The 22,984-nt window shown below is 52.3% G+C and overlaps 1 protein-coding gene across 5 annotated transcripts; it reads right to left on the bottom strand.

Annotated features, from left to right (window-relative positions):
• Window positions 1-240: 240 nt before the first annotated feature.
• Window positions 241-22,540, bottom strand: TRAF1 (TNF receptor associated factor 1). 5 transcript variants are annotated; one of them, XM_082657181.1, is made up of 10 exons: window positions 22,051-22,276; window positions 20,501-20,555; window positions 19,918-19,985; window positions 18,938-19,346; window positions 16,928-17,012; window positions 8,297-8,362; window positions 7,387-7,797; window positions 5,732-5,909; window positions 3,627-3,775; window positions 241-1,547 (listed from the first exon to the last, which is right to left on the bottom strand). In XM_082657181.1, the coding sequence occupies exons 4-10, from the start codon at window positions 19,075-19,077 to the stop codon at window positions 1,329-1,331; spliced, it is 1,248 nt and encodes a 415-aa protein (XP_082513307.1). In that variant the 5' UTR covers window positions 19,078-19,346; window positions 19,918-19,985; window positions 20,501-20,555; window positions 22,051-22,276; the 3' UTR covers window positions 241-1,328. The 5 variants fall into 5 exon arrangements, with proteins under 5 accessions (XP_082513307.1, XP_082513309.1, XP_082513308.1 ...); XM_082657183.1 differs by lacking the exons at window positions 19,918-19,985; window positions 22,051-22,276 and adding an exon at window positions 22,422-22,443; XM_082657182.1 differs by lacking the exon at window positions 19,918-19,985.
• Between the last annotated feature and the right edge of the window lie 444 nt (window positions 22,541-22,984).

The raw sequence follows: 22,984 nt of genomic DNA, 5'->3' as shown, positions 1-22,984 counted from the left end.
TCCTGCGTAGCATCTCCTTTGAGGTCACAGAACTCAGCGAGGGAGGCAGGCCGGGGCGGTTCCCCCATTACAGTCAGAAGACTGAGGCAGAGAGGCATGTTCCTGCCAGCACACCAGCCTTGGATGCCATCTGCAAAACTGGCAGCGCCACCCAGAGTTCACAAGTCACCACCAACTCCCACAACCATACCCTTTATGAAAAGTGCAAAACAGATTTTAAAAAAATTCTTTCTTTGGTTTTATACATATAAAAGGTCAACATCTGTGGGTGGCTCAGCGGTCCTGATCCATCAACTAGAGATGTGGTTGCCTTCGTTCAACAGGCGACACGGGATTCTGGAAATGGCCAAGAGTGGGGCCCCCAGGCAGGCAGCGTGGAGAGTCTGTGCCCCTCTCCTTCTCCACGCTCCTTCCAGCTGCCTCTGGGAGCTAGGGACCTGGTTTCACCTGGAGAAGGTGGAGGGGCGCTCAGCTGGGGGACGCGCAGGACGCAGGGCCTCTGCGTGGCTCTGCATGGAGGGCAAGCAGACTGCCGGGCCCAGGGTGGCAGGTGCCGTGCGGGTCAGCTCAGCCCACCTGGCGGTACTGAAGGTGAGTCAGGAAACTGGAGGGCATCGGGCTCCTGAATGTTTCCAGACCCCCTGCGGCACTAGGCCTCATCTGGCCCAGGAGGCCTAGAGTCAGAGACTCTGGGCTGGAAGGAACCATGAAGGTCTTCAAAACCACCCCTCCCCGCATCTGATGCCCTCCCCGCAGCGTAGCCCCCTGGTTTTGCTTGTTCACCTCCAGTGCTGGGGAACTCGGTCCAGGCTGGGACAGATTGAATTCGCACTGGCACCCTGTCACTTCCACCCCCTGGTCCTGGTTCTGATTCCAAGCAGGACGAGAGCAAGCTCACTCTCCGTGGCGGCCTGCAGAGGTCTTCCCATCCCTGGAGCTTCTTTGCTGAGGTCCCACACCTCCAGTTCCCCATCCACGCCCCAGCCTGGTCCCCACACCCTCCCCATCTCGGCCGGAGTCCATCTCAACATTCAGGGCCAGGTGGCTCTCGGGGCTCCAGTGCTGCACGGTCAGTGCAGGGGGATCAGTCCTGCACCACCTCCTTTGGGACCGTGTGCCTCTGTGGGCCCAGTCCAAGGTCCTGCCACACTAAACTGATAGCTAGCCACGGTCAATCTGTCCGCTCGGCTCACGTCATGCCAGCCCCGCCCATCACTGTGCCTTGGGATCTTGGGCGCCAAAGGCAGGGCCTCAGTCATCTTGCTGAACCCCCATCTGAGCGGGTGCTCCCTCGGGACCCGGGTGCGGCTTGCTCGGCCCCTCCTGCCCTAAGCGTCTGTCTCCACGATGCACTTGAGGAACATGGTGTCGTCCTTCACGTAGGCATGCTTGGGCGACTGCAGCTTGTTGAGGGGGAAGAAGAGTGGGCAGCCGCTGGCCACATTGGTTTCGCTCTGGGGCCGCTGGAAGGATGCTGAGTTCAGGTCGGGCCGGAAGGCGTCGATGGCGTGCTCACGGTTGTTCTGGTCGAGCAGCATGAAAGTGACCTGCGGGGCAGGGGCCAGTGGGAGATCAGGGACAGGGTCTGTGCCTGTCACCCGTGCAGCCCCTCTAACCCTGAGCTCACACTGATCAGGAGTCAAAGCAACACGTAAGGACCACACATGGCGTACAGGAAGAGCCCAGAAACGGAAGCACCTGGTACCGTGAGCAGGCTTCAGGGGTGTCCCACGATTAGAGCTCAGGTGTTCTTAACAGGAAGGGGGAATTCAGATGTCACTGCCAGTTGTGGTTGGCTGTTGGGGGCTAAAGGGGGGACTAAGCCCGGACAAGGAGGTTGGACTCCATAACCCAAGATGTCCCTTCCTGCACTGAGATGTCTGTCTGATCCTTCAAACACAGCTGGACCTTCCCAGGCGAGAGCAGACAGGCCTTCCACTGAGCAGACGGCAATCAACACCCTGAAACACGAACCCAGCTTCTGGTCTGTACAGGGGCCCTGTGCGCCTCCGAGAAGCCAACGATCTCAGTGACACACAGCCTCCTCCCTGGCACACGTCACTGAAATGCCCATCGCCCACTGCAGCAGTCAGTTCTCAAACTTGGCTGCACTTTAGAATTCCCTGGGAAGGTCTGAAAACTCCCGATGCTCACGCCTCACCATCTACGGGAGTGAGACCCAGTCATTAGTATTTTAAAAATCCCCCCAGCACATATGGGAACCACTGAACTACTGACTCATAGCCAGACCACTGCGGCACTACCGCTTCCACCCCACCTGCTCGCCCTTATCTTCCTCCACCCAGCTGAGGTGTGGAGTCCACACCCTCCCCTTCCCTCCCCCACTCCCTTGCTGCCGCCGTCCACCTGCGGGGAATCCCTGCCACACTCCCACCTCCAGTGGCCCTTTTAAGCATTTTTAACAAACTTTATTTTTCAGAGCAATTTTAGGTGCACAGCAAAATTGAATGGGAAACACAGATTTCCGAGTACATATCCCCACACGACCTCCTACACTGTCAACATCCCCACCAAAGCGGTACATTTGCTGCAGGTGATGAACCTATGTTGACGCATCATATTCACCCAAAGTCCCTAGTTTAAGGTTCATTCTTAGCGTTGTACATTCTATGGGTTTGGACAAATGTATAAGGACGTGAATCTTATCATTATAATAGATAATTCAGAGTATTTACACTGCCCTAAAAATCCTCTGCGTTCCACCTATTCATCTCTCCTCCCCTCCATGAAATCCTGGCAACCACTGATCTTTTTACTATCTCCACAGTTTTGCCTTTTCCAGAATGTCGTATAATTGGAATCACACAGTATCTAGGTTTTTCAGATGGGCTTCTTTCACTCAGTAATACGCCTTTAAGCTTCCTCCATATCTTTCCGTGGCTTGGTAGCTTATTTCTTTACAGCACTGAATAATATTCCACTGTCTAGATTTACCAGAGCTTATTTATCCGTTCACCTACTGAAGGACATCTTGGCTGCTTCCAAGTTTTGGCGATTATGAATAAAGTCACTGTAAATATCTGTCTGCAGGGGTTTTGTGTGGACATAAGTTTTCAACGCATTTGGGTAAACACCAAGGAGTGTGATTTCTGGGTCACATGATAAGAGTATGTTTAATTTTGTAAGAAACCGCCAAACTATCTTCCAAAGTGGCTGCGCCATTTTACAGTCCCACCAGCAGTGAGGGAGAGTTCCTGCTGCACCACATCCCTGCCAGCATTGGGTGTTGTCAGCGTTTGGGATTTTGGCCGTTCTAAAAGGTGTGCAGAGGCATCTCCTCCTCCTTCCCTTTTTCTGAGAATGCTGTCAGTTCAGGCCAGCCCCACAGGACCTCCTCCAAGAGGTTTTCCTTATTCACCCCCAACATGAACTTCATCTCTACATGTCTTCCAGAGTCACTGGTCCAAACATTTTAGCTCCTAGACTCAGAATGCAGCAAAGAGCCTTGGCTACTAGATGTGAACTCGGGCTCTTGTTTTATGAGGGGAAACTGACAGCACGGAGGGCAAAGGATCTGCCGAGGTCACACAGGCAAGTTCATGGCTCAATCAGGATCAGGACCCAGGTTTCCTCCATCCCACCCCCACTGTCCCCCAGGCCCATACCTTGTTCCGGAAAGGCCACGGCAGCAGAGCATCATACTCCCCTCTCATGATCACGATGAAGAGGGACAGGTGGGTCCTCTTCCCCGTCCCGTCCCCATTCAGGTAGAGCCGCAGGCACAACTTGTATCCGTACTTGGCAGTGTAGAAAGCTGAAATGAGGAAGCCAGAGTCAGCGCCGAGGCAGCTGGAGAGTGCTGGGCTTTGCAGATGAGGAAACTGGGACTGACAGTTAGGCATGCCCAGGTCATGGCTCAAAACTACAAAATCGGGACTTCCCTGGTGGCACGGTGGTTAAGAATCTGCCTGCCAATGCAGGGGACACGGGTTTGAGCCTTGGTCCGGGAAGACCCCACATGCCGCAGAGCAACTAAGCCCGTGCGCCACAACTACTGAGCCTGCGCTCTAAAGCCCGCGAGCCACAACAACAGAGCCCACGCACCACAACTATTGAAGCCTGCGTGCCTAGAGCCCATGTTCCGCAACAAGAGAAGCCACCGCAATGAAAGGCCCAATGCAGCCAAAAAAAAAAAAACCATAAAAATGAAATCTGGGGATGGAGCTCAGCATTCTTCTCCGTTATAGAGCATCAAATCTTGGAGATCATCTGGCCTGGTGGCTGTCAAAGGCCATCAGAATCACAGATTGCCCCTGGAGCTTCTGACTCAGTAGTGCTGGGGTGAGGACTGAAAATTGGCTTTTCTAACAGGGGATAGAGATGCTGCTGGCCCTGGGATCACACTTAACCAACCTGCATTTTGTAGTCGGGAACCCAAGCCCAGCAAGGGGAAGTGGCTGGCCACAGTGTCACAGTGTACTGGGGGCAGAGACAGAATTAGGGGCCAGGCCTCCTACCTCCCAACACGGACTTCTTTCCGCTGCCCTAGGCCAGGCGGCTGGGGTCTCCTGGAGGCTGGGAGAGAGTGCGGTGAATCACAGTGCTGCCGGCCACCGCTGGCAAAGGCCCCCGGGATGAATCATCCCCTGGTGATTAGGCACAGGGGCCTGTGGGCTCTCTCCCTGGGCAGCTGAAAGAGCCATCTGAGTGTGGGTTCCAGTAGCCGTCACCATGAGGGCCCTTCTGGGAGGGGCTGAGCAGGGACAGGGTGTGGAGGGTATGCGGGAAGGAGTGGAGGAGGGACAGGCTGACAGTCTGACTCATCTGTGCCCCTTGTGTTTTGGTAGAACAGGAAGCCAGAGACACTGCTTGCTTTTTCCCTCTCTGGAAAGAAGCCAGGACAAAAAAGCTTACGTGTAGGAGGCGAGGCCACCCCCTGAAGGGGCTGTCCCTGTTCCTGAGGAAAGGGGGGCTGGCTTTGGGACCCAGCCTGCTCTATGGTGTGGGGCAAGCTCCCATGCCCCTCTGAATCCCAGCACTGTTGACCTTGGGTGTGTCAGAGGAGCAGATGGCCAGGAAAGGCAGGAGGCTGGAGCAGATGTGAGTGGTGGTTAAAACTGCCATCGGCAGAAATCCTCCTTAACGACCCACCCGTTTACTTAGAGGCACGAGAGTGAGGCCAGGGGAAAAGCACACAGGTCTGAGCACAAATACACACATTGTTACACAGACAGCTATCAGTTAATTAGGAGAAACAACAACCGAGTAACTGCCTACTTCATGCAAGACATCGTGCCAGGCCCAGGGGCCCCAGAAGCGACTAAGAACTGCCCCAGTGTACACAATACTCAATCACGTGCTCCCCACAGTGGTACACAGAGAGTTCTCCACTTGTCTTATGTCAGACCACGGGGTCTCGGAGGGCGGGGCCCCATGGTATTTACCTGTGAAAGTCACCCTGGGCTTCCCTCGCACCTACACAAACTTTGGTTCACAGCGCACTCTCTTTCACAACCGATATCCATACAACATAGATCATTTTATTCCTAGTTGCAGACCATGACGGATGTCCAGGGAGGTACGCCTGGTGCAAACAGCCCCTGATCCACGCGGCTGAGCGGGGAGGGGCCTACTACCTCCGCGGGCCTGGTAGGGCCAGGGGACCGAATGGACACTGGCCTAACTGGACGCAGCCCGCCTGTCAGAGCGGAACACACACACCCCCCCCCGCCTCCCCCAGCTGGTGTCTGTGCCCCCGGGGAGGCCTTACCTGGGGAGAAGAGGCTGACAGTCCTGCCGCAGGCTGACTCATGGCACCGCCTGGTGACACTGGTGACCTTCCATAGGAACGTGCCGTCGTAGGAGGCCTCTTCCATGAGGCGGAAGCTCTGCTCCAGCTTGCCCAGGGCCTGGTCTTTCTGGGCCAAGGTCTGCTGCAGCTCCATCACCTGGGGCGGGGAAGCCAATTCAGCCAGGGGCACCAGAATCCAGCTTGGCGGTGGGATGGGGACAGCGGGATGTAGAGACAGAGCTGCCCCCGAATTTGCTTTCCTTGCCTCCCTCAGCCACGTGCATCTGCCTTTGTACATGCCGTCCCTCCTGCCCGGGATTCCTTTCCCTTCCTTGTCCACTGGCCAAATCCTGTTCGTCCGTCAGGAACCTGGCTCACAGAGTTCTTCCTCTGCAAAACACTTAACCACTGCCCTAGCTCAGCTGGTTTCTCTCTTTCATCTTCGATCTTATAGAGGCTTTACAACCACCTGAGATATATTTTTCTGCCTTTCCAACAGGATAGATGGTCTCCCCTATCAACGGCTGGGCCCATGCTCATTTTATCTGTGTCCATGCCTTGCACAGTGTCTGGCACGTAAGAGTAGAGCCAGGAAATTCGTTAATGAACTGAAGACACAGTCACTGCCCTCGGGGAGGCCATCACCTTCCAACTGGGGCAAGAGTTACATAAATAAATCCTTTACTTCGCCACCCAAACCCAGTGCCTGGCTCTTCTGGTAGGTTCCTCCACTGACATTTGAAAGAATACAAATTTATTCTTGGGTGTACTCAGGTAGGGAAGTCAGGAATGGAAGTGAGTGTCCTTAAAGAAAACTGAAGCCCTAATTTTACGGATGGGAAAGCTGCAGTCCTGTGATTTGCCCAGATCTATACAGCAAGTTAATGGTGGACCTGGAACGAAAATCCAGGCCTAACTCAACATGAGACGGTGAAGTAATGTTGCTGCCCCCCCCAAAAGCAACATTAACATTGTGACTGGTTACATTAAGAAAAGTATAAGCTCTGGAACAAAGGAGGGGACAGTCTGGTGCAACCAAGAACTGTCAGATAAGTGGATTATCTGGTGGTTTGACACCACCACTCTGAGTGTGTGGAATCCTTTAGAGGCTGAGCCAGCACATATGAGGACAGCATGAAACGATGTGCTCTGATGAAGTGGTGAAGGCACTGGGGGTGTTTAGCCTAAAAAAGGAAACACTCAGGATATTATTACTGAATGCTCATCTCTGAAGGGCTTCCATGGGGCCTAGAAGTCAGATGTTTTGGGGGCCCCGAGGGGCAGGGAAGACACAGGAGGCTGATTTTAGTTAAGTATGAGGGAGAACTTTCTAGTGGTGCAAAATGTCCAGCTGTGGAATGAGATGCTTGGGGTGGGAATAGTCTATTGCAGAAGTTTAAGCAAAGGAAAGGAAGCACTGGACGGGGGAGTTTGACCTTGACTATAACTTCTGACTCAGTCCTCTTCCTAGAAGGCTGTGGGATGCAGGAGAGATATTTTTGAAGCAGGAGTGACTGGTCTGCACAGGGAGAATGCTTAGCAGGAAGGCTGGTCCTCTGCTCTGGAGACAAGATGGGGCGGTGGGGGGGGGGGCCCTGAGCTGCCTTGAGGGTAAACGTGCCTCCCATGCTCACCCTCCGTTCCAAGCTCAGGATGTGCTCACGGCCCAGACGGCTCTGGTGGATGGAGGCGGCCAGGGCCAGGTGGGAGGCCTCCACCTCCTTGTTGAGGACGGCGACAATGTTCTCAAACACGCACAGCTTCCCCTCCAGCTCAGTCAGGAGCTTCTCCTTCATGAAGTGCTGCAGGGCCAGCTCCTCCTGGCTCTCGGAGCAGGGGGCCCGGTAGCAGTCCACCTCTAGGTCCCCAGCTGTCTCCACAGCCCCCTGCAGCTGCAGGTCTGACAGATTCTGCTCCAGGGCCATGGGTCCAGACCCCAGGCCAGAGCCCAGCTGGGCCTTCCACTGTTTCATGAACCCTAACAGCAGGTTCAGGTGGGTAGCCTGGGAGGTGACCTCATGCTCCTGCATGAACTTTGGGCCCCCCTGCCAAGAGAGTGGGGCTGATCAGTGAAAACAGAGGGGGAGGGAGGACCAGGGAGCAGTGGAGAGTCCTGCCACCAAAGGTTGCCAAGGGAAGTCATATCCATTCATCCGGCCAAGGGAAGTGTACAGCAAGAGGGATTCGGAGAAGGACCCTGGCATGAGACATACCCATGATGAGCTGTGTCCATCCCAGCCTCCAGAGCAACAATTCTGCCATGCCCTTGAGCGCAGTGATGATTCAGGACCATGGAGAGAGGCAAAGGGGTTTCTGGGGGTGTGGGCGGTGGTCATTTTTGTGATGCTACAATGCCCAGGTGAGACATTAAGAACTCCCCGGAGTACGAAGATGATTTACTAGTGATTTTGTTGCTTGGGAAAGTCATGTAAGGTACACCCAGAGGCATAGCTTGATGTTGTGGGAACATCCCGGAGGGGCTGATGGGAAGGTCTGAGACTATAGTATACAGATAGATCTCCTCTCTCACACTCAGATGCTTACCTTGACGGCACAGCCAACACCTGCAAAGGGACACCCAACTCCAGCCTCAGCCACCTCGGGGTGATCCTGGGAATAAGAACCATGTCACTGGAGGTTATGGGGCTCCCAGTGGCACTGGGGCTCTCTGCAAAGCACCAGCAACCACCAGGCATGAGCTGGGCTGGGCCACAAAACTTGGCACATGCTGTTCCTTCTGATTCAGCCGTCCTGTAACCCTCCTTCAGAACAAGAGCAGGGCCCCTGCTGTGATCCTGGGAAGCGCTGCCACCTCTCCTGATGGGACATGTTCCACTCAGTCCTGTAATCATCATTTACTTTTTGGTTGCCCCCACTGGTCTGGGGGCTCTGTGAGGGCCTCTAACAAGCAACTTGACAATACTGTTAACCTATGTATAAGTCTGAGGAGTTTACAAAATGCTTTCATAGTCATAATTCTTCCTAGGGCCCCTAACAACACTTGGGGATAGCAGGGTAGGTTTTTTGTTCCCATCTGATTGATGAAGAAACTGAAGCTCACAGAGGGGCAGGGATTTACTCAAGGAGGAACAGCTAGGAAGCAGCACGGCTCCAGGGATCTTCCTATCCCATGTCTCTATCTCTTATCAAGAGTAAGTCCAGGGCTTCCCTGGTAGCGCAGTGGTTGGGAGTCCGCCTGCCGATGCAGGGGACACAGGTTCGTGCCCCGGTCTGGGAGATCCCGCGTGCCGCGGAGCGGCTAGGCCCGTGAGCCATGGCCGCTGAGCCTGCGCGTCCGAAGCCTGTGCTCCGCAACGGGAGAGGCCACAACAGTGAGAGGCCCGCGTACCGCAAAAAAAAAAAAAAAAAAAAAAAAAAAGAGTAAGCCCAGGAGAGACTGGGAGAACACTTTTTCCTAAACATAGACCTGGAAAGGGCTTATATCCAGAATATATAAAGAACTCTTACAATTCAATAAGACAAACAACCTAATACAAAATGGGTAAAATACTGAACAGATACTTCACAAAATAAGATACACAAATGACAAGCCTATGTAAAGATGTTCAACATCACCAGTCATCAGAGAAATGCAAATTGTAACGAAATGCCACTGTCCACTCACTAAATGGCTAAAATTTACAAAGAACGAGAATATCGAGCTTTGGTGAGAACGTGGAGGAACTGAAACACTCATAGGTTGCTGGTGGGAATGCAAAATGGTACAACTACTTTGGGAAAATCTATGGAAGTATCTCATAAAGTTAAATCATACATACACAAGACCGTGCTTATCAAGTTATCAGACAACCCACACATTCCACTCCTAGGAATTTACCCAAGAGAAAGTGAAAATATGTCCGGGTACATGTAAATGTTCACGGCAGCTTTACTCATAAGAGGCCCACGCTGGCAGCAATCCAAGTATCCATCAACTGGTGGATGGATGAACAAAGTGTGGTATATCCGTACTCCAGGACACTACGCAGCAGTCAGATGGACTGAATTACTAATATGTGCGATAATATGGAGGGACCTCAAAACATGCTAAATGAAAGAGTCAAACACCAAAGACTACATACAAGGATTCTATTCTTACAAGATTCTAGAAAAGGCAAAACTATAGTGACAGAAAATAGACCAGTGGCTTCCTGGGCTGCAGCTGGGGGAGACTGACTGAACAAGGGCACAAGGAAGCTTTTTCTGGTGCAGAAACATTCACCCTCCTGACTGCAGGTCACACGATTGTATACATTTCCCGGCATTCATCAATCTGTACACTTAAAATGAGTGAATTTTATTACATGTAAATAATATCTTGATTTTCCAAGAGCTTTGTTGTTGTTTTTAAGAATAACCTCATGGGGTGATGTGAAGGGAGATTTGGATGAAAGGAGGGGAGGACAGAGGTCTTTTGGGCTGAGCAAATACAAAGCCACACTAGTTATTATTTTCTAATAGTAAAATAAGTGAGAGCTGTGGGCTTAATGAGTACAGTTGGTTTGGGACACAGAGCACAGCCCAGCAAAAGGCCACCCCCCACTTTGCCCCATTGCCCCGGGCTTCAAGCACAAGTTGCTCCCAACAAAGAATAGAAAACAGATGTTTTACTGGGGAGGGGTGGGTAGCCTTGTCAGGGAGACTGCAATGGCTTTGGAAAGTGCCCTGTGATGCAGCCTCTCCCAGAAGGTAGTTCCCGACATGAGGGAAGGATGGAGGGCCTGAGGCCAGTGAGGAACCTGGCGAATGCACAAGGGGTCATCTCTCAGGCCCTGAAACTCCCTACGAGCCCATGATTCGAATCCTCTGCCATTCTAAGGGTATATGCTTGAAGTGAGAGTCAGAGGGAGGTAAAAACGTGAAAGTGATAGAACTAACGGTGGGAGTCCAGAATCGCCCACAGGTGGAGAGGCACATGTTCCTTTGGCATCTGAGTCCTGTGGTGTGTCTGTGCAATGAAAGCCCATGCAGGCTGGCAAGTGCTACATGGGTGGAGCGGGTATCCTTATTGCCATGTACAATGGGAGTGGGCTGGGACCAGCCTCTCATGTCTGGCAGAGGAGGGGCAGGGGGTAACTTGAGAGGCCGCTGGTGGCCAGCCAGGCTGCCCAGAGTCCCACCATCAGTCACTCAGTCTCTCATTCCTTGGGGTGCTTTCCAGGGTTAAGGGGGTGGGCTCTGGAGCCAGCCTGTCAGGGTGCAAAGCGCATCTCTGTCACTTCACACACTATCTATGTGGCCCTGGGAGAGTTATTAACCTCTCCATGTCTCAGTTTCCCAGTCTTCAAAATGAGTATAATAACAGAACTCCCCCTATAGAGTTATGGTGAGGATTAAATGCCATAATATAAGTAAATTCTGACATGAGTGACCTACTGTGCTATAACAAAATACCACAAACTTATTGGCTTAAAACAACCCCCATTGAGACTTCCCTGGTGGCACAGGGGTTAAGACTCCACACTCCCAATGCGGGGAGCCTGGGTTCGATCCCTGGCCAGGGAACTAGATCCCACATGCATGCCGCAACTAAGGAGCCCACCCACGTGCTGCAACTAAGGAGCCAGCGAGCCGCAACTAAGACCTGCCACAACCAAATAAATAAACAAACAAACAACAACAAAAAGCCAACCCACATTTTTTGGGTTGGCCAAAAAGTTCGTTCTGGTTTTTCATGTCATGGGAAAACCCGAACGAACTTTTTGGCCAGCCCAATATTATCTTACAGACCTGGAGATCAGAAGTCCTAAAAGTTGAGCAGGATTGTGCCCCTTCTGGAGGTCCAAGGTGAGCACCTGTTTTCTTGTTTTTCCAGCTTCTGAAAGCCGCCCGCATTCCTTGGCTCAGGGTCCCTCCCTCCATATTAAAAGCTAGCAGCAGAGCATCTTCCAATCTCGCTCTGATTCTGATTCTCTTGTCTCCCTCTTTTGGGGGCCCTTGTGATAACAATAGGCTCACCAAATAAGCCAGGGTCATCTCCCCATCACAAGATCCTTAATTTAATCACATCTGCAAAGTCCCTTTTGCCATTGTTATGGGCTGAGTAGTGTCTCCCCACCCTGAATTCATATAGGGAAGTCCTAGCTCCCATGAACATGACTGTATTTGGAGACAGAGTCTTTAAAAGAGGTAATTAAGTTAAAAGGAGGTCATTAGGGTGAGCCCTACTCCAATATGACTGGTGTCCTTATAAGAAGAGAAAATTAGGACACAGACATCCAGAGGGAAGATGATGGGAAGATGCTGGGAGAAGAGCGTATCCACAAGCCAAGGAGAGGGGCCTCAGAAGAAACCAACTCTGTCTAGAACTTCTTGCCTCCAGAACTGTGAGAAAACAGATTTCTGTTGTTCGCACCACCCAGTCTGTGGTACTTAGTTACGGCAGCCCGAGCAGACTAATAGAGCCATGTAAGGTAACATATTCACAGGTTCCAGGGACTAACACGTGGACATCTTTGGGGAGCAACATTCTGCCTGACGTGGTGCTCAGTAAATGTCACCCATGATTAGTAGAAGTACTATTATTAGCAAAATTATTCCTGTGGATTAAGCACTGCCCTTGGGACATCTTTTTCCTTTTGCTAATGGCTGTCACATACACGCGTCTCATTTAATCCTCACATCTCAAACTCTTAATAACTAATTCTGTAAAACCCTATTTTCCCACTGGAGGTTCTGCCTCTCGTGTAGGTGAGGAAGCTGAAGCTGAGATGGCCGGTGACTTGCAGGATGCAAGTTTGGGGCAAGGCTGTGGCAGAGGCCAGGGGCCTGGAATCTACGGCCAGCGTCCTTCCTCCCCACCAGGAGTCCTCACCTTGACTAAAGGGTAGCCTCATCTGAAGTCCAGGGACCGAGGGGACTGGAGAGGGAAGGGGCTGGGGTCGCAGAGGAGGAACGGGGCATCTGTCCTGAGCCAAGCCTGTGCCTGTCTGGTGCCACAGGAGGCCCCTGTGTGAGCGGTCTTATTGCTTGCAAACTGCTAAAAATAAAATTCGCAGTGGAATTTCCTCTGAGGAGGAAACAGAGAAAACAAAATCCCAGCCCTGAGGGAACACTTGTCCTTCTGTCCACGTCCGAGAAGTCTGGGGGTGTGTGGTGCTCCCAGCTTCCCTGCTTCCCCAGGCCCTTTGTGACGGGGTCAGGAGAGCTCCATCAAAGGGCCCCCACTTGGGGACCTGGGGGCCTCCGAGAATGTGAGCGTCAAGAGGGTGCCGGGAGCATGAGAGCTGCCTCCGTGAAGCTACTGCACAGAGCGGAGGGTCTGCAATGTGCCAGGCACTTCCCACGCTGCTGTGCTGGGCACTGAGGCTGGCCAAGGTCTTGGATGCCAGGAGGGGCTGTTTTTGCTTGGGTCTCAGCTAGTGCTGAGGGAGAGGCACTCGACAGTGACAGGGTGGACTCGGTCCGCTCGCGAGTTCCTGCCCGCCTCTGTACCTCAGTCAGTTTCCTTTCTGGCAATCTCTGCTTGGCTCAACTGCCACCTCCTCCAGGAAGTCCTGCCTGATTCCCCTAGTTGAAAGTAGTCTTGCCCATTCCTGTTTCCACAGCATTTGGTGGATTCCAGCACTTAAGGCGGACTGTGTATTTAAACCTGTGTAAAACATTTGGGGGTGATCCACCATCTGGAGGCAGCAGAGAGAAGATGTCAGCAGCCTAAGGGGCAGGAGTGGGAGCCTGGCTCTGCCCCCCCTTTGCTGTATGACTGGTGCAGGCACACCTCTTCACTGAACCTCAATATATTACCCACTGGTGAAATAGGGGTATCACCACTGCGCATGACACAGGATGTCACGGGATCGATAAGGTTACAGATGCAATTGTCAAGCTCAGAAGTGTAAGGGGGTTCATTTCCAGGCATTGCATTTCAAAGGACACAGATATGCACAGAGGCTGAGGACAGACTCAAGATGGACGTGGTCAGCGTCCTTCCACAGACTCAGGACCGCCTCAGGGGACAGGAGGCTGACTGACTTACTTTTTGTGGCCCCAAGGGAGACAGACTTCAGCTCAGTACCAACAAAGAGGAAAATGGTACAACAGTTAGTTCCCCATGGTGGAAGTGGTGGTTTCATGCAGTAATGAGCTCCCCATCACTGGAAGGACACAAAGCCACTTGGCAGGAATCCAGTACAGAACGGAAATTGGACTAGACAGCTTGACCTCCTATCATTTTCTGATTCTAGAATAATTTAAGGCACTCTTGTAAGCCACTGGCAGCAGATGCCAGCTTGCTTTTGACCTTCCTGAGTGACCTCAGAGGGAAGAGAGTGAGAGAAACAATCCCATTCACAGGGTCTCAGGCAGACAGAATTGACTGCTATTTCCCAGCCACCGGGTCGTCCCCTACTTCATTGTCACTTCTGTAGGAAGGTCATTCTAGGCAAGAACCAAGTCTCTAACCAGGTCAACAGTTATCCTTTAATATCTGCTTCTTAACATGAGCTAATCGGTCTCGGGCTTTGAGCACTTCTTAGAGAGACATTAATCTAATGAAGTCAGAGGAGGAGGACAAACTGATAAGCAGATGGCATGGAAAGTGTTGCAAGAATGGGCACCTTGGGGCTTAGCTCAGCTGGTCTCCGGCCCGGCCTGTCCACCCCACCTTCACTTCCCAGGTTTCCCCAGATGCACAGACTGCAGAATCACCATGTATACAAAGTGTTGATTTATAATCAGCTGCTTTCCTTTGGTCAAAAGTCCCCCCAAAGTTCCCATTGGGTCAGAAGCTGAAGGAGTCCCTGGTCTTTCCACTTGTGGCTTTGTGCAGGTGTCAGACCACTGGCTCACCCCACCCCCCAGCTTTCCACTGGGGGGTGTACCCTCCTCCCACTCTGTAGCTTGTTTCAGTGCCTGTAATTCCATGATTAGAGTCACTTCATTTGGTTTAAGGCAGCAAGTTTCAAACTGTGCTCTGCAGGGCCCTAGGAATCCCCACTGTCTCTGAGGGGCTGGGACAGGAGAAGGAAGTGGGGTAACCGAAAGGACAGGGCTCCAGGCTCCCCTTTAATCAGAACGCTTCTACTTTCATCTGATTTCACATTAACAAAGATGAAAAAATTAAGACTACTGGGTTGAGAGATATTAAAATATCTCATCTTTATGTTATCTAAGATTTGTACAATGAATCTGTATTCATTTTGTTAAGAGGCAAGAATAAACCACGTCAAAACAACAGCCCTGATGCCTTCGGGCAGGCAGGTGCCTTAGAAAGCATCTAGCCCATGTCCTCTCTTTCGAGGGTGGAGTACAAAGATCTCAAACAGGGAGGCTTGGAAAGTTATTCCATGGGTGTTAATCCTATTAGCTCTTAACCACATTGTAGAGTACAAAGTTCTGGGGAAATGCACGGGAGCCTTACTATTATTCCCTTGAGGACCTGCGGGGGGAGAGGGTTGCTGACAGGAAGACAGGAAAGCCCTCAAAACCAGCTCTGGTGGGACAGGAAATTCCTCCAACTCTCTGCAGGAGAGGGGCCAGAGCGGAGAAGGGGTAAGGAGGCGTGGAGACCTGCCTGCCTCTGGTTCCACAGCGGGAGGGAGAGCTGCCCTGCCAGCCACTGACTGGCAATGGGACATTGCAGATGCTGGAAAGACCCTGCACAGTCAACCTAGCATCTTCACTTTACAGGTGGAGACAGGGGAGTCATCTCAGCCATGCACTGAATTATAAAGCCATCGTCAGACACCAGTCTCCTGACCCCTGGGCCATGGTTCGGGCAAGGGTGGAGCTTTGGTTGAAAGGAGCCAGTGCCTCACAGTGTGGACAGTGCTGGTGGCCAAGTTGGCGAGACCCTGGTCATGAGGGAGCTTTGCAATGAGATGCCCCTGTGGGTGTCGGGGCCCATGTGTAAGAGCGGGTTAGATTTACAGCAGGGATTCTTAAAGCTTTGGATTCACAGACCAATACCAGTTTGTTTGCTTTTTAAATTAGGAGATTAAAGATTGTCATTTTAAAATTTTACTAAATAAGGGCTTTACCCCCGAATTCTATCACCTATCACGATCATTTCCTTTATACAAAGACATGAATAGGAAGGGCATCATCTCAGAGTAAAGGTTGACTCTATAAATGGAAAGAATTTACTTTTATAAGAAAAACTCATAACAATTTCCTTATTATTTTTTTTTTTTAATCATTTTTGTCATGAACTGGTGGGAATGGACCAGTGCTGGTCAACATGTGGGAACCTCTGGGCTGGACGGATTACCTACGAGGGTCCTTCTCCAGCTCAGAAGGGCTGGGGTTCTAAAGTGATGCCTGAGGGTATCTCTTTGGCCCCTCACACTACCAAAGTTGTACCTTATTCCTGGAAGCACGGTTTGGCAGAGCCGGAGAAGTGAGATGAGGATGGCCTGTCCCTGTCTGAGGGCAAACAGGGCCAGAAAGAACTGTCTAGGTCAAGAGTTGGCAAACTTTTCCTGTCAAGAGCCAGATAGTGAATATTTTGGGCTGTGAGGCCTCTGTTGCAACTATTCACCTCTGCTGTTTCAGGACATAAGCAGCTACAGGGACTTCCTTGGTAGCACAGTGGATAAAACTCCACGCTCCCAATGCAGCGGGCCCAGGTTCGATCCCTGGTCAGGAAACTAGATCCCACATGCATGCTGCAACTAAGAGTTCGCAAGCCACAACTCAGGAGCCTGCCTGCTGCAACTAAGACCCGGCACAACCAAATAAATATAAATACATAAATAAATATTAAAAATAAAAAAGCAGCCACACGCAAGGCATATATACATGAGTGAGTTGTGGCTGTGAACCAATATAACTTTATGTAGGGACCTGGAAGTTTGAATTCCTTATAATTTTCATGTGTCACAAAATCTCATTCTCCTTTCAATTTTTAGAAACCTTTTAAGTGTAAAAACCATTCTTTGCTCATAAGCCGTACAAACAGGCGGCAGGCTGAGTTGGGCCCGCAGGCTGTGGTGTGTTGACCCCTGTCTAGATGCTGTTCTCACCCTGAGTCTGTCACGGGTCGGCCAGGTGGCTTGGGGCAAGTTGCTTCCCCACCGCAAATGTCAGTCTCCTCACTGCTGACAAAATGAATTCAGTCTAGACTCAGACAAGGAAGGAGCCACCTGGCAGGGACTAGGTGGGCAGATACCTACTTGGCCTCTTCCCCTGCCAACGGAGACAACTGACAGACAGTCTTTCCTGGCAGTGCCAACTTACCTGCTCCTGAGACAGAAGGCTTCCTGGCCTTTCAGATGGTGTGTCATCCCCTTTGCATTTGGGACAGATTCGATCCTCACCATTCCTGGGGACACATGAACAAATGCCACTGAGTGAGGCATTCACGACTCCATGGCACCAACCACCGTCCCCAGAGCTCCAAATGCCTAGCCCTTGCCCAGTGTGGCAGCTGATACCAATGAGCGTGCAGCTCCACAATCCCAGACCCACCATTCCCAAACCAATGTTTTCCTGTAGTTTGCAGTGAGCTTCTCTGGCAGCCAAACCTGATCTGAAGTGACTAGAGGCTATTCAAGCCCCTACTTATCCCACTTAGTGTGAATATTTATGTTTGCAGAAATATTCATTGCTTGATTATAAGGTGCATCCCCAATTCCCGCTGGAAGAATTACACAGTAATGCACTGACTTGCTTTTCTAAAATCTGAAAAACTTCTCCATTCCAAACTACATCTGACCCCATGGGTTCAGATAAAGGATTGTGGATGTGCAGCTATATTAGTTCTTCTCAGCTTCCTCTATTTTATTTTGGTCTCTTATTTTTAGTAATTACAGATGACCATGGCCTCTCAGAATAAGAAGGGGCCTCCGAGAACACCTAGCCTGAGGTTCTTAACCAGGAGTGGGTGCCGGACTCTGAATGGGGTGACACATGGTCCTATGTGCTTTAACAAAGCTCCCAAGCGATCCGGTCCTCAGTGAGAGCCACGGGTCAGGCCCATTTTACAGGAAGGAGAATGAGGCCTCAGAGGACGTATGGATCCACCAAGGTCGAGGGAGGCAGGCGCAGAGCTGGGCAGAGCTCTTCAGGCCTCAGGCCTGGATCCCTCTCCCACCTCTGCCAGGTTTTGGAAGGACAGCGAAGGAAGCCAAGAAACCCATTGCAAAAGCCTGAGATGAAGTCAGGATGGTGAAACCAGTCGAGCTTTGCTCCTCCCCCCACCTGCCCTTCTCACCACCACCTCTCTCCGCCTTCTCTCGGCCTCCTCCTTTGTGAAAGCATTGGAACTCCTCAAGCTTGCCTGAGAAGTTTCCCACCTTCTTAAACTGTAAAGTCCCAAACAAAAGTCTTGCTGGGGGTGCACGGCAGTTTAAGAACACATCTGCCAGGAAACTGACCTGCGGCAAACTGACCTCATCTGTCCATTAGGCCTCACTGTCCTCATTTGTAAAATAGGGTAATAATAGTATCCACCTTTCCAAGGAGCTTCTGAAGACACAAGGAAAGAGTGCTTGGCACACAGTTGGTACATAATAGTTGCTTAAGGTGGGATACTGACGATCATATTGATGTCACACCTCTCTGAGTTATTTATATTTTACATATAAATATACACATATTTTAATATATAATATACAATGTAAATTATATACGTATATTTTATACACATGCAAAATGTGTGCATTGTATATATTTATATGCAAATATATACATATTTTATATATACATCCATAAATGTATAATATATGAATACAAAAAATATCTAGTCCCCTTTAAAAGCATTCCCAGCAAACAGTCTGAGGTGATGGGTGATATTGTGGAAGAAGATATATTTGTACAGCAGTTTGTCATTTACCAGGGAGTTTATATTCATTATTACAAGGATTTTTTGGAATGTTATTGACTGGGCCTTGTAACAATCCTGGGAGGTAGAAAATCACTTTACAGGCATTTTACAGACAAGGAGGCTGAGACATCAAACAATTTGCACAGGCCACAGAGTAAGTAGCCCAGCTGGACCCAGAGGCTCTCCCCCTGACCCCGGATGGCCTTCTGCTAAGGGAGCTGACGTCTTTCTGTGGCTACTTCTCCTCCCACCAACAGTCAGACGGGGCAGTGTCCAGGACCCTTGAGGAACAGGTGTGGAAGCTGAGGCCAGAGAGGTGAAGTCACCTGCCCAAAACCACAGCTCCTCTCACCCCCGCCTCCCGTGAGGGGTCCCTCCCTGGCACCTCCTTCCCACCCGCCTCTTCTCCTCCGACCCCTCACCTCACGTTCTCAGAGAGGCAGACGGCGCAGCAGAGGGGCCTGGGCTCTGGTGGGTCCTGGCAGACGGTGGGGGGGCACCCAAAAGGGAACTCGTTCTCGTCGGGGGCCGGGTGGCGGCTGCTGGCCGAGCCAGAGGCCATCGCAGGGTCCCAGGCTGGCTGGTGGGGGGCCCCCGTTCAAGCTCCTCTGGGGAGGGGGCCAGCTCCGTGGAGTCTGTGCTGGGAGAAGAGGTGAGTGCTGGCCGGGCCCCCCTCTCTGATGTGCAGGAGTCTGATGATTTTATCTTCTCGCTGGCTTGTGCGGTTCAACGTCACAGCTGAGTCACAGCAGGGATGAGACAGGAATTACCCTTTGTGGTGAAAAAAATCCCCTGGATGGTGACTGCAGGCTCTAGGAGTGTCCAGTCATTCTTTTGAGCAAGAGGGAGGGGAAAGCAAGTCAGAGAGAAAAAAGAACCGTGTCACGGACTTTCAGGAACCACAGTTAGAGTTTCCCCAGTCGGAGGACCTCAGGCTGCCACTGGCTTCCTCCACTTCCTCCCCAGGGGACAGGAGCAGAGAGAGCCCCAGACGGTGACTTGTCTATGTTCCCTGGAACCTCCGAGCAGCCTAGGATACTCGGTGTGGGTGTTCACTGCCCCGGTGGAAATCCCCAGGGTTCTGGAGTCAGGTCCAAAAATGCAAGTTCCATGCATATTAGCTCTGCCCTGTCCAGAGTATCTTAGGTAAAAGTCACTTTTGCACAGCGGGTCTCAGTTACCCCATCTGTTTATTAAAAAAAAAAAAAAAAAAAGGAATTGCAACAGGATTATCTCCAAGACTTCTCTGGGGTCTAAAATTCTGGGACCGCATGGCCAAGGCCAGCAGGAAGGCTTCTGATGGCCCAGCCCTGCCCATGGCGTTCTTCATCAGTATGTGTGACACCTGGCCCTCCCCTCTGAAGTCCGAGGCCTCAGGACCATGGACTGCTCAGGGCCCTACCTCCACGGCCCCACTCAGGAAGTCATAGGTGGCCACAGACTCGGATCAGGCGCCACCACTTCCTGGCCCTGAGGAGAACAAAGGTCTAAATAAATACAAGGTCACGAGGAGTTGGTCTCAGCAGCCAAGTGGGACGCAGATCCATGGTTGTGTGGGAAGCATGGCTCCTGGCACATCTACCATGCCCCAGGCAACATCTTCCTTCCTATTCCTTAGAGCAACCTGTTAGGAATTCCGCAGGCATGGGGAGGCACAGAGGAGCAAGATGCCTGGTCCAAAGTCACACAGCACCTGGTGGTACAGCACGATGACCACCAGGTCTGTGGGACTCTAAGCTCTGTGTTCTTCCTCCCATTCAAGAGAGGCAAAAACAAGGCAGCTTGGTGGAGCCTACAGAGCCCAGAATGGAGGTCAGAGCTTCTAGCCTTTGTTTTCTCACCTACCAAATGGAAAAGATGATCCCTCCACATCTTTCTATTCTGCTGGGTTGCTACTAGGGGTTTTGCAAACTTTCATAGTAGTTTCAAATCACAGGCTTCGAGGTCTGACAGACCTGAGTTGGGACCCTGAGTCCATCACTTACTAGCTGTGGGTCCTGGGACAAGGTCAGTAACTTCTCTGCACCTCAGTTTCTGCATCTGCAAAATGGGGTTAATATTAATACCTACTTCACCTGACTTGTAATCACTAAATGAGATCATGGGTGAAAGCATGGCATGGTGCACGGCCCAAGTGAAGTGCCCGAAAAACTTTGATATTGATGATGGCCACAGCCCTTCCAGCTCCTCAAGGTCACGAAGAAAGACTAAAATGGTAAGTTATGCTTATATAGTGTTTTCACATCCATCAACTTTAGATGAGCCTCACAAGTGGGCAAGGCAGGTCTGACGTTGTCCTCTGACCCTAGTAAATTCAACTGTCCACTTTCCCGGGAGCGATGCCGAGTCTGCCTGGGGTCGCTGGCAAAGAGGACATGGCACCCTACCCTACTGCTGCAGTGGAAATCAGGACCTCCACCCTCACCTGGGCCAGCCCTGACCTGGCCCTCTCAGCAAACGACCTTGAGGCATACTTCGGAGAAAGACTATCAGAAAGCCACTCACTTAACCACATACCCCAAACCTGCAAACTTCCCTGCGTCCCCACCTGCTCCCTCCTTCCCTTGGTTTGGCACAGGAACCCAAGATTTCTCTCTCCATCCAAGTTCTTCGGTCCCTTTCTCTCTGCTCCCTTTTCTCTCCCCTCTGTCTTCAATGCCTCCCAGCTCCTTCCTATCAGCAGCAAAATATCGCAAGCTGCTCTAATAATTACAAGTGAAAAGTAACAGGTGCTTTTAGTGCCGTGTTAAGTGCTTTTACAGGCACCATCTCATCTAAGCTTCACGTGAACCCTATGAGGCAGGTATTGTCATCTTCATCCCCGTTTTACGGAAAAGGGAACTGAGGCACCAAGAGGTTCAGTGACATGCCCAAGGACTCCCCGATAGTGAGTGGGGACTCGGGAGCCCTGAGCCTGTGTTCTAACCACACATGGTGCTTTAAAACGCCCTTTACCCTCATTCCACATTCCTCTCCAACATCTACACCTTCTCACTTTAACATAACTCCTAGAAAATACTGTCTACACGGACGCTCCGCTTCCTCACTCCAATCTCCATGGAACCATCTCCCCAAGGTTCTCAAGGTCGAGGGTGCCAAATGTCCGGGGCTTGTCCCAGTTTCGATCCAACCAGCCCTGTGGCCAGCACCTGACACGCCTCTTGGCGCCTCCTTTCCAGTTCCCTTCCTTGCTGTGGCCTCCTGCACCCGTTCCGTGCTCCCCCCCCCCACTTCTGTGGCTGCTCCTCCTTATGTCTCCTTGACCCCCTTCTCTTCCACTCTGAACCGCCATCAGCCCCATCTCCGCGCCTCCCCCCGCCGCGGGCCTCGAAGACGCGGAGTCTCTGCACTGTTACACCCGCGTCTCCCCAGCCTTCCACTTGTCCTTCGGGGCGCAGCTGGACCAGACCCCACTTTCCCTGGGAGTCCCGGTGGGCCGCCCCAGGATAAGGTTGGGCTCCCAGCTTTGTGATCCCACCGCGTCCCGCAGCCGGATTACAATCAACCCCCGCCCGGCTCAGTGATGCCGGATGACCTGTCCGTGTCCCCCAGCCCCGTTCGTGCGCCCCGCGCGGGCTGGTGACGGCCGTCTCGCCACCGCCACATCTCCGGATGCGTGCGCACTGATGGGAGCAGAGCGGCGCCCGCGACTATTCAAGGATGAGCCCCCGCAGGGCTGCCCCGGGCGTCCGCAAGAAGGGCGGGGGCAGCGAGTCCGGGGCAGGGCTCTGCAGCCGGGATTCCAGGTCCCGGAGGCGCGCGGGGGGGCGGGGGCCGCACTTGGGCAGCCCCCGCCCCCGCCCCAGAGAGCTGGAGCCGGGCTGTCCCGGGCGGGGAGCGCTGGGGCGGCGGCCGGGAGCCCGCGCAGTCCCGGGGCGGGTGGGGGCGGGGTGCAGTGCAACCAACCTTGGCGCCGCGGCCGCTTCCCAGCGGCCCGGCGGGAGCTTCCGGTGGCGCGAGGACTCGGCCCAGGCGGCGGAAACCGGGGAGGGCAGGCCCGGGGCCGGTTTCTGCAGCCGGAGCCGCCTTTCCGAGGCGGCCTCGGGGGCGGGGCGAACGCTCCCCGAATGGGGAAACTAGGCCCGGGGGGGCATCCGCGGCGTCGCAGGCTCTGTTTTTCCACTGAAGACTGACCTTCCGTTCTTCTCCCCGCGCGAGTTCCTGGCACGTGTGTGGGACTCAAAGTGTTCGCAGACTAAACGAACACGGACTTGGGACTTGAACCGCCATCCTGTCCCCTGCCTGCCTGCAATCCCGCGTGGGGTGGGGCGAGCAGCAGCAAAACCCAAGTCTTAGCCCTCTTAGATTCCTGCAAGGTCCTAGCACAGTGTCAGGTTCGTCCAAGCTTATTGGGTTGGAGCACTCAGCGAAGAGATGTACAGAGCGGTTCTGAAGGCACGGGGCTTCCACAGAACTGGGTGTTTTCAGGAACCGTTTCTGGTTTTGTCTAAACACACACACAGCCACTT

The sequence above is a fragment of the Grampus griseus genome (genome assembly GCF_964374135.1).
Source record: "Grampus griseus genome assembly, chromosome: 6".
Classification (NCBI taxonomy): domain Eukaryota; kingdom Metazoa; phylum Chordata; class Mammalia; order Artiodactyla; family Delphinidae; genus Grampus; species Grampus griseus.
The sequence above is the reverse complement of the archived record's forward strand: the minus strand, read 5'-3'. Positions and strand labels throughout refer to the sequence as shown.

Excerpts from the sequence above, each read along its gene's own strand:
- TRAF1 (XM_082657185.1), bottom strand. The coding sequence starts at position 19,077 with ATGGCCTCTGGCTCGGCCAGCAGCCGCCACCCGGCCCCCGACGAGAAC. Across the intron at positions 5,910-7,386 it reads TCCTGAGCTTGGAACGGAGG|GTGATGGAGCTGCAGCAGAC; the intron begins GTGAGCATGGGA and ends TCCCCGCCCCAG. Across the intron at positions 3,776-5,731 it reads TGTCAGCCTCTTCTCCCCAG|CTTTCTACACTGCCAAGTAC; the intron begins GTAAGGCCTCCC and ends TCCTCATTTCAG.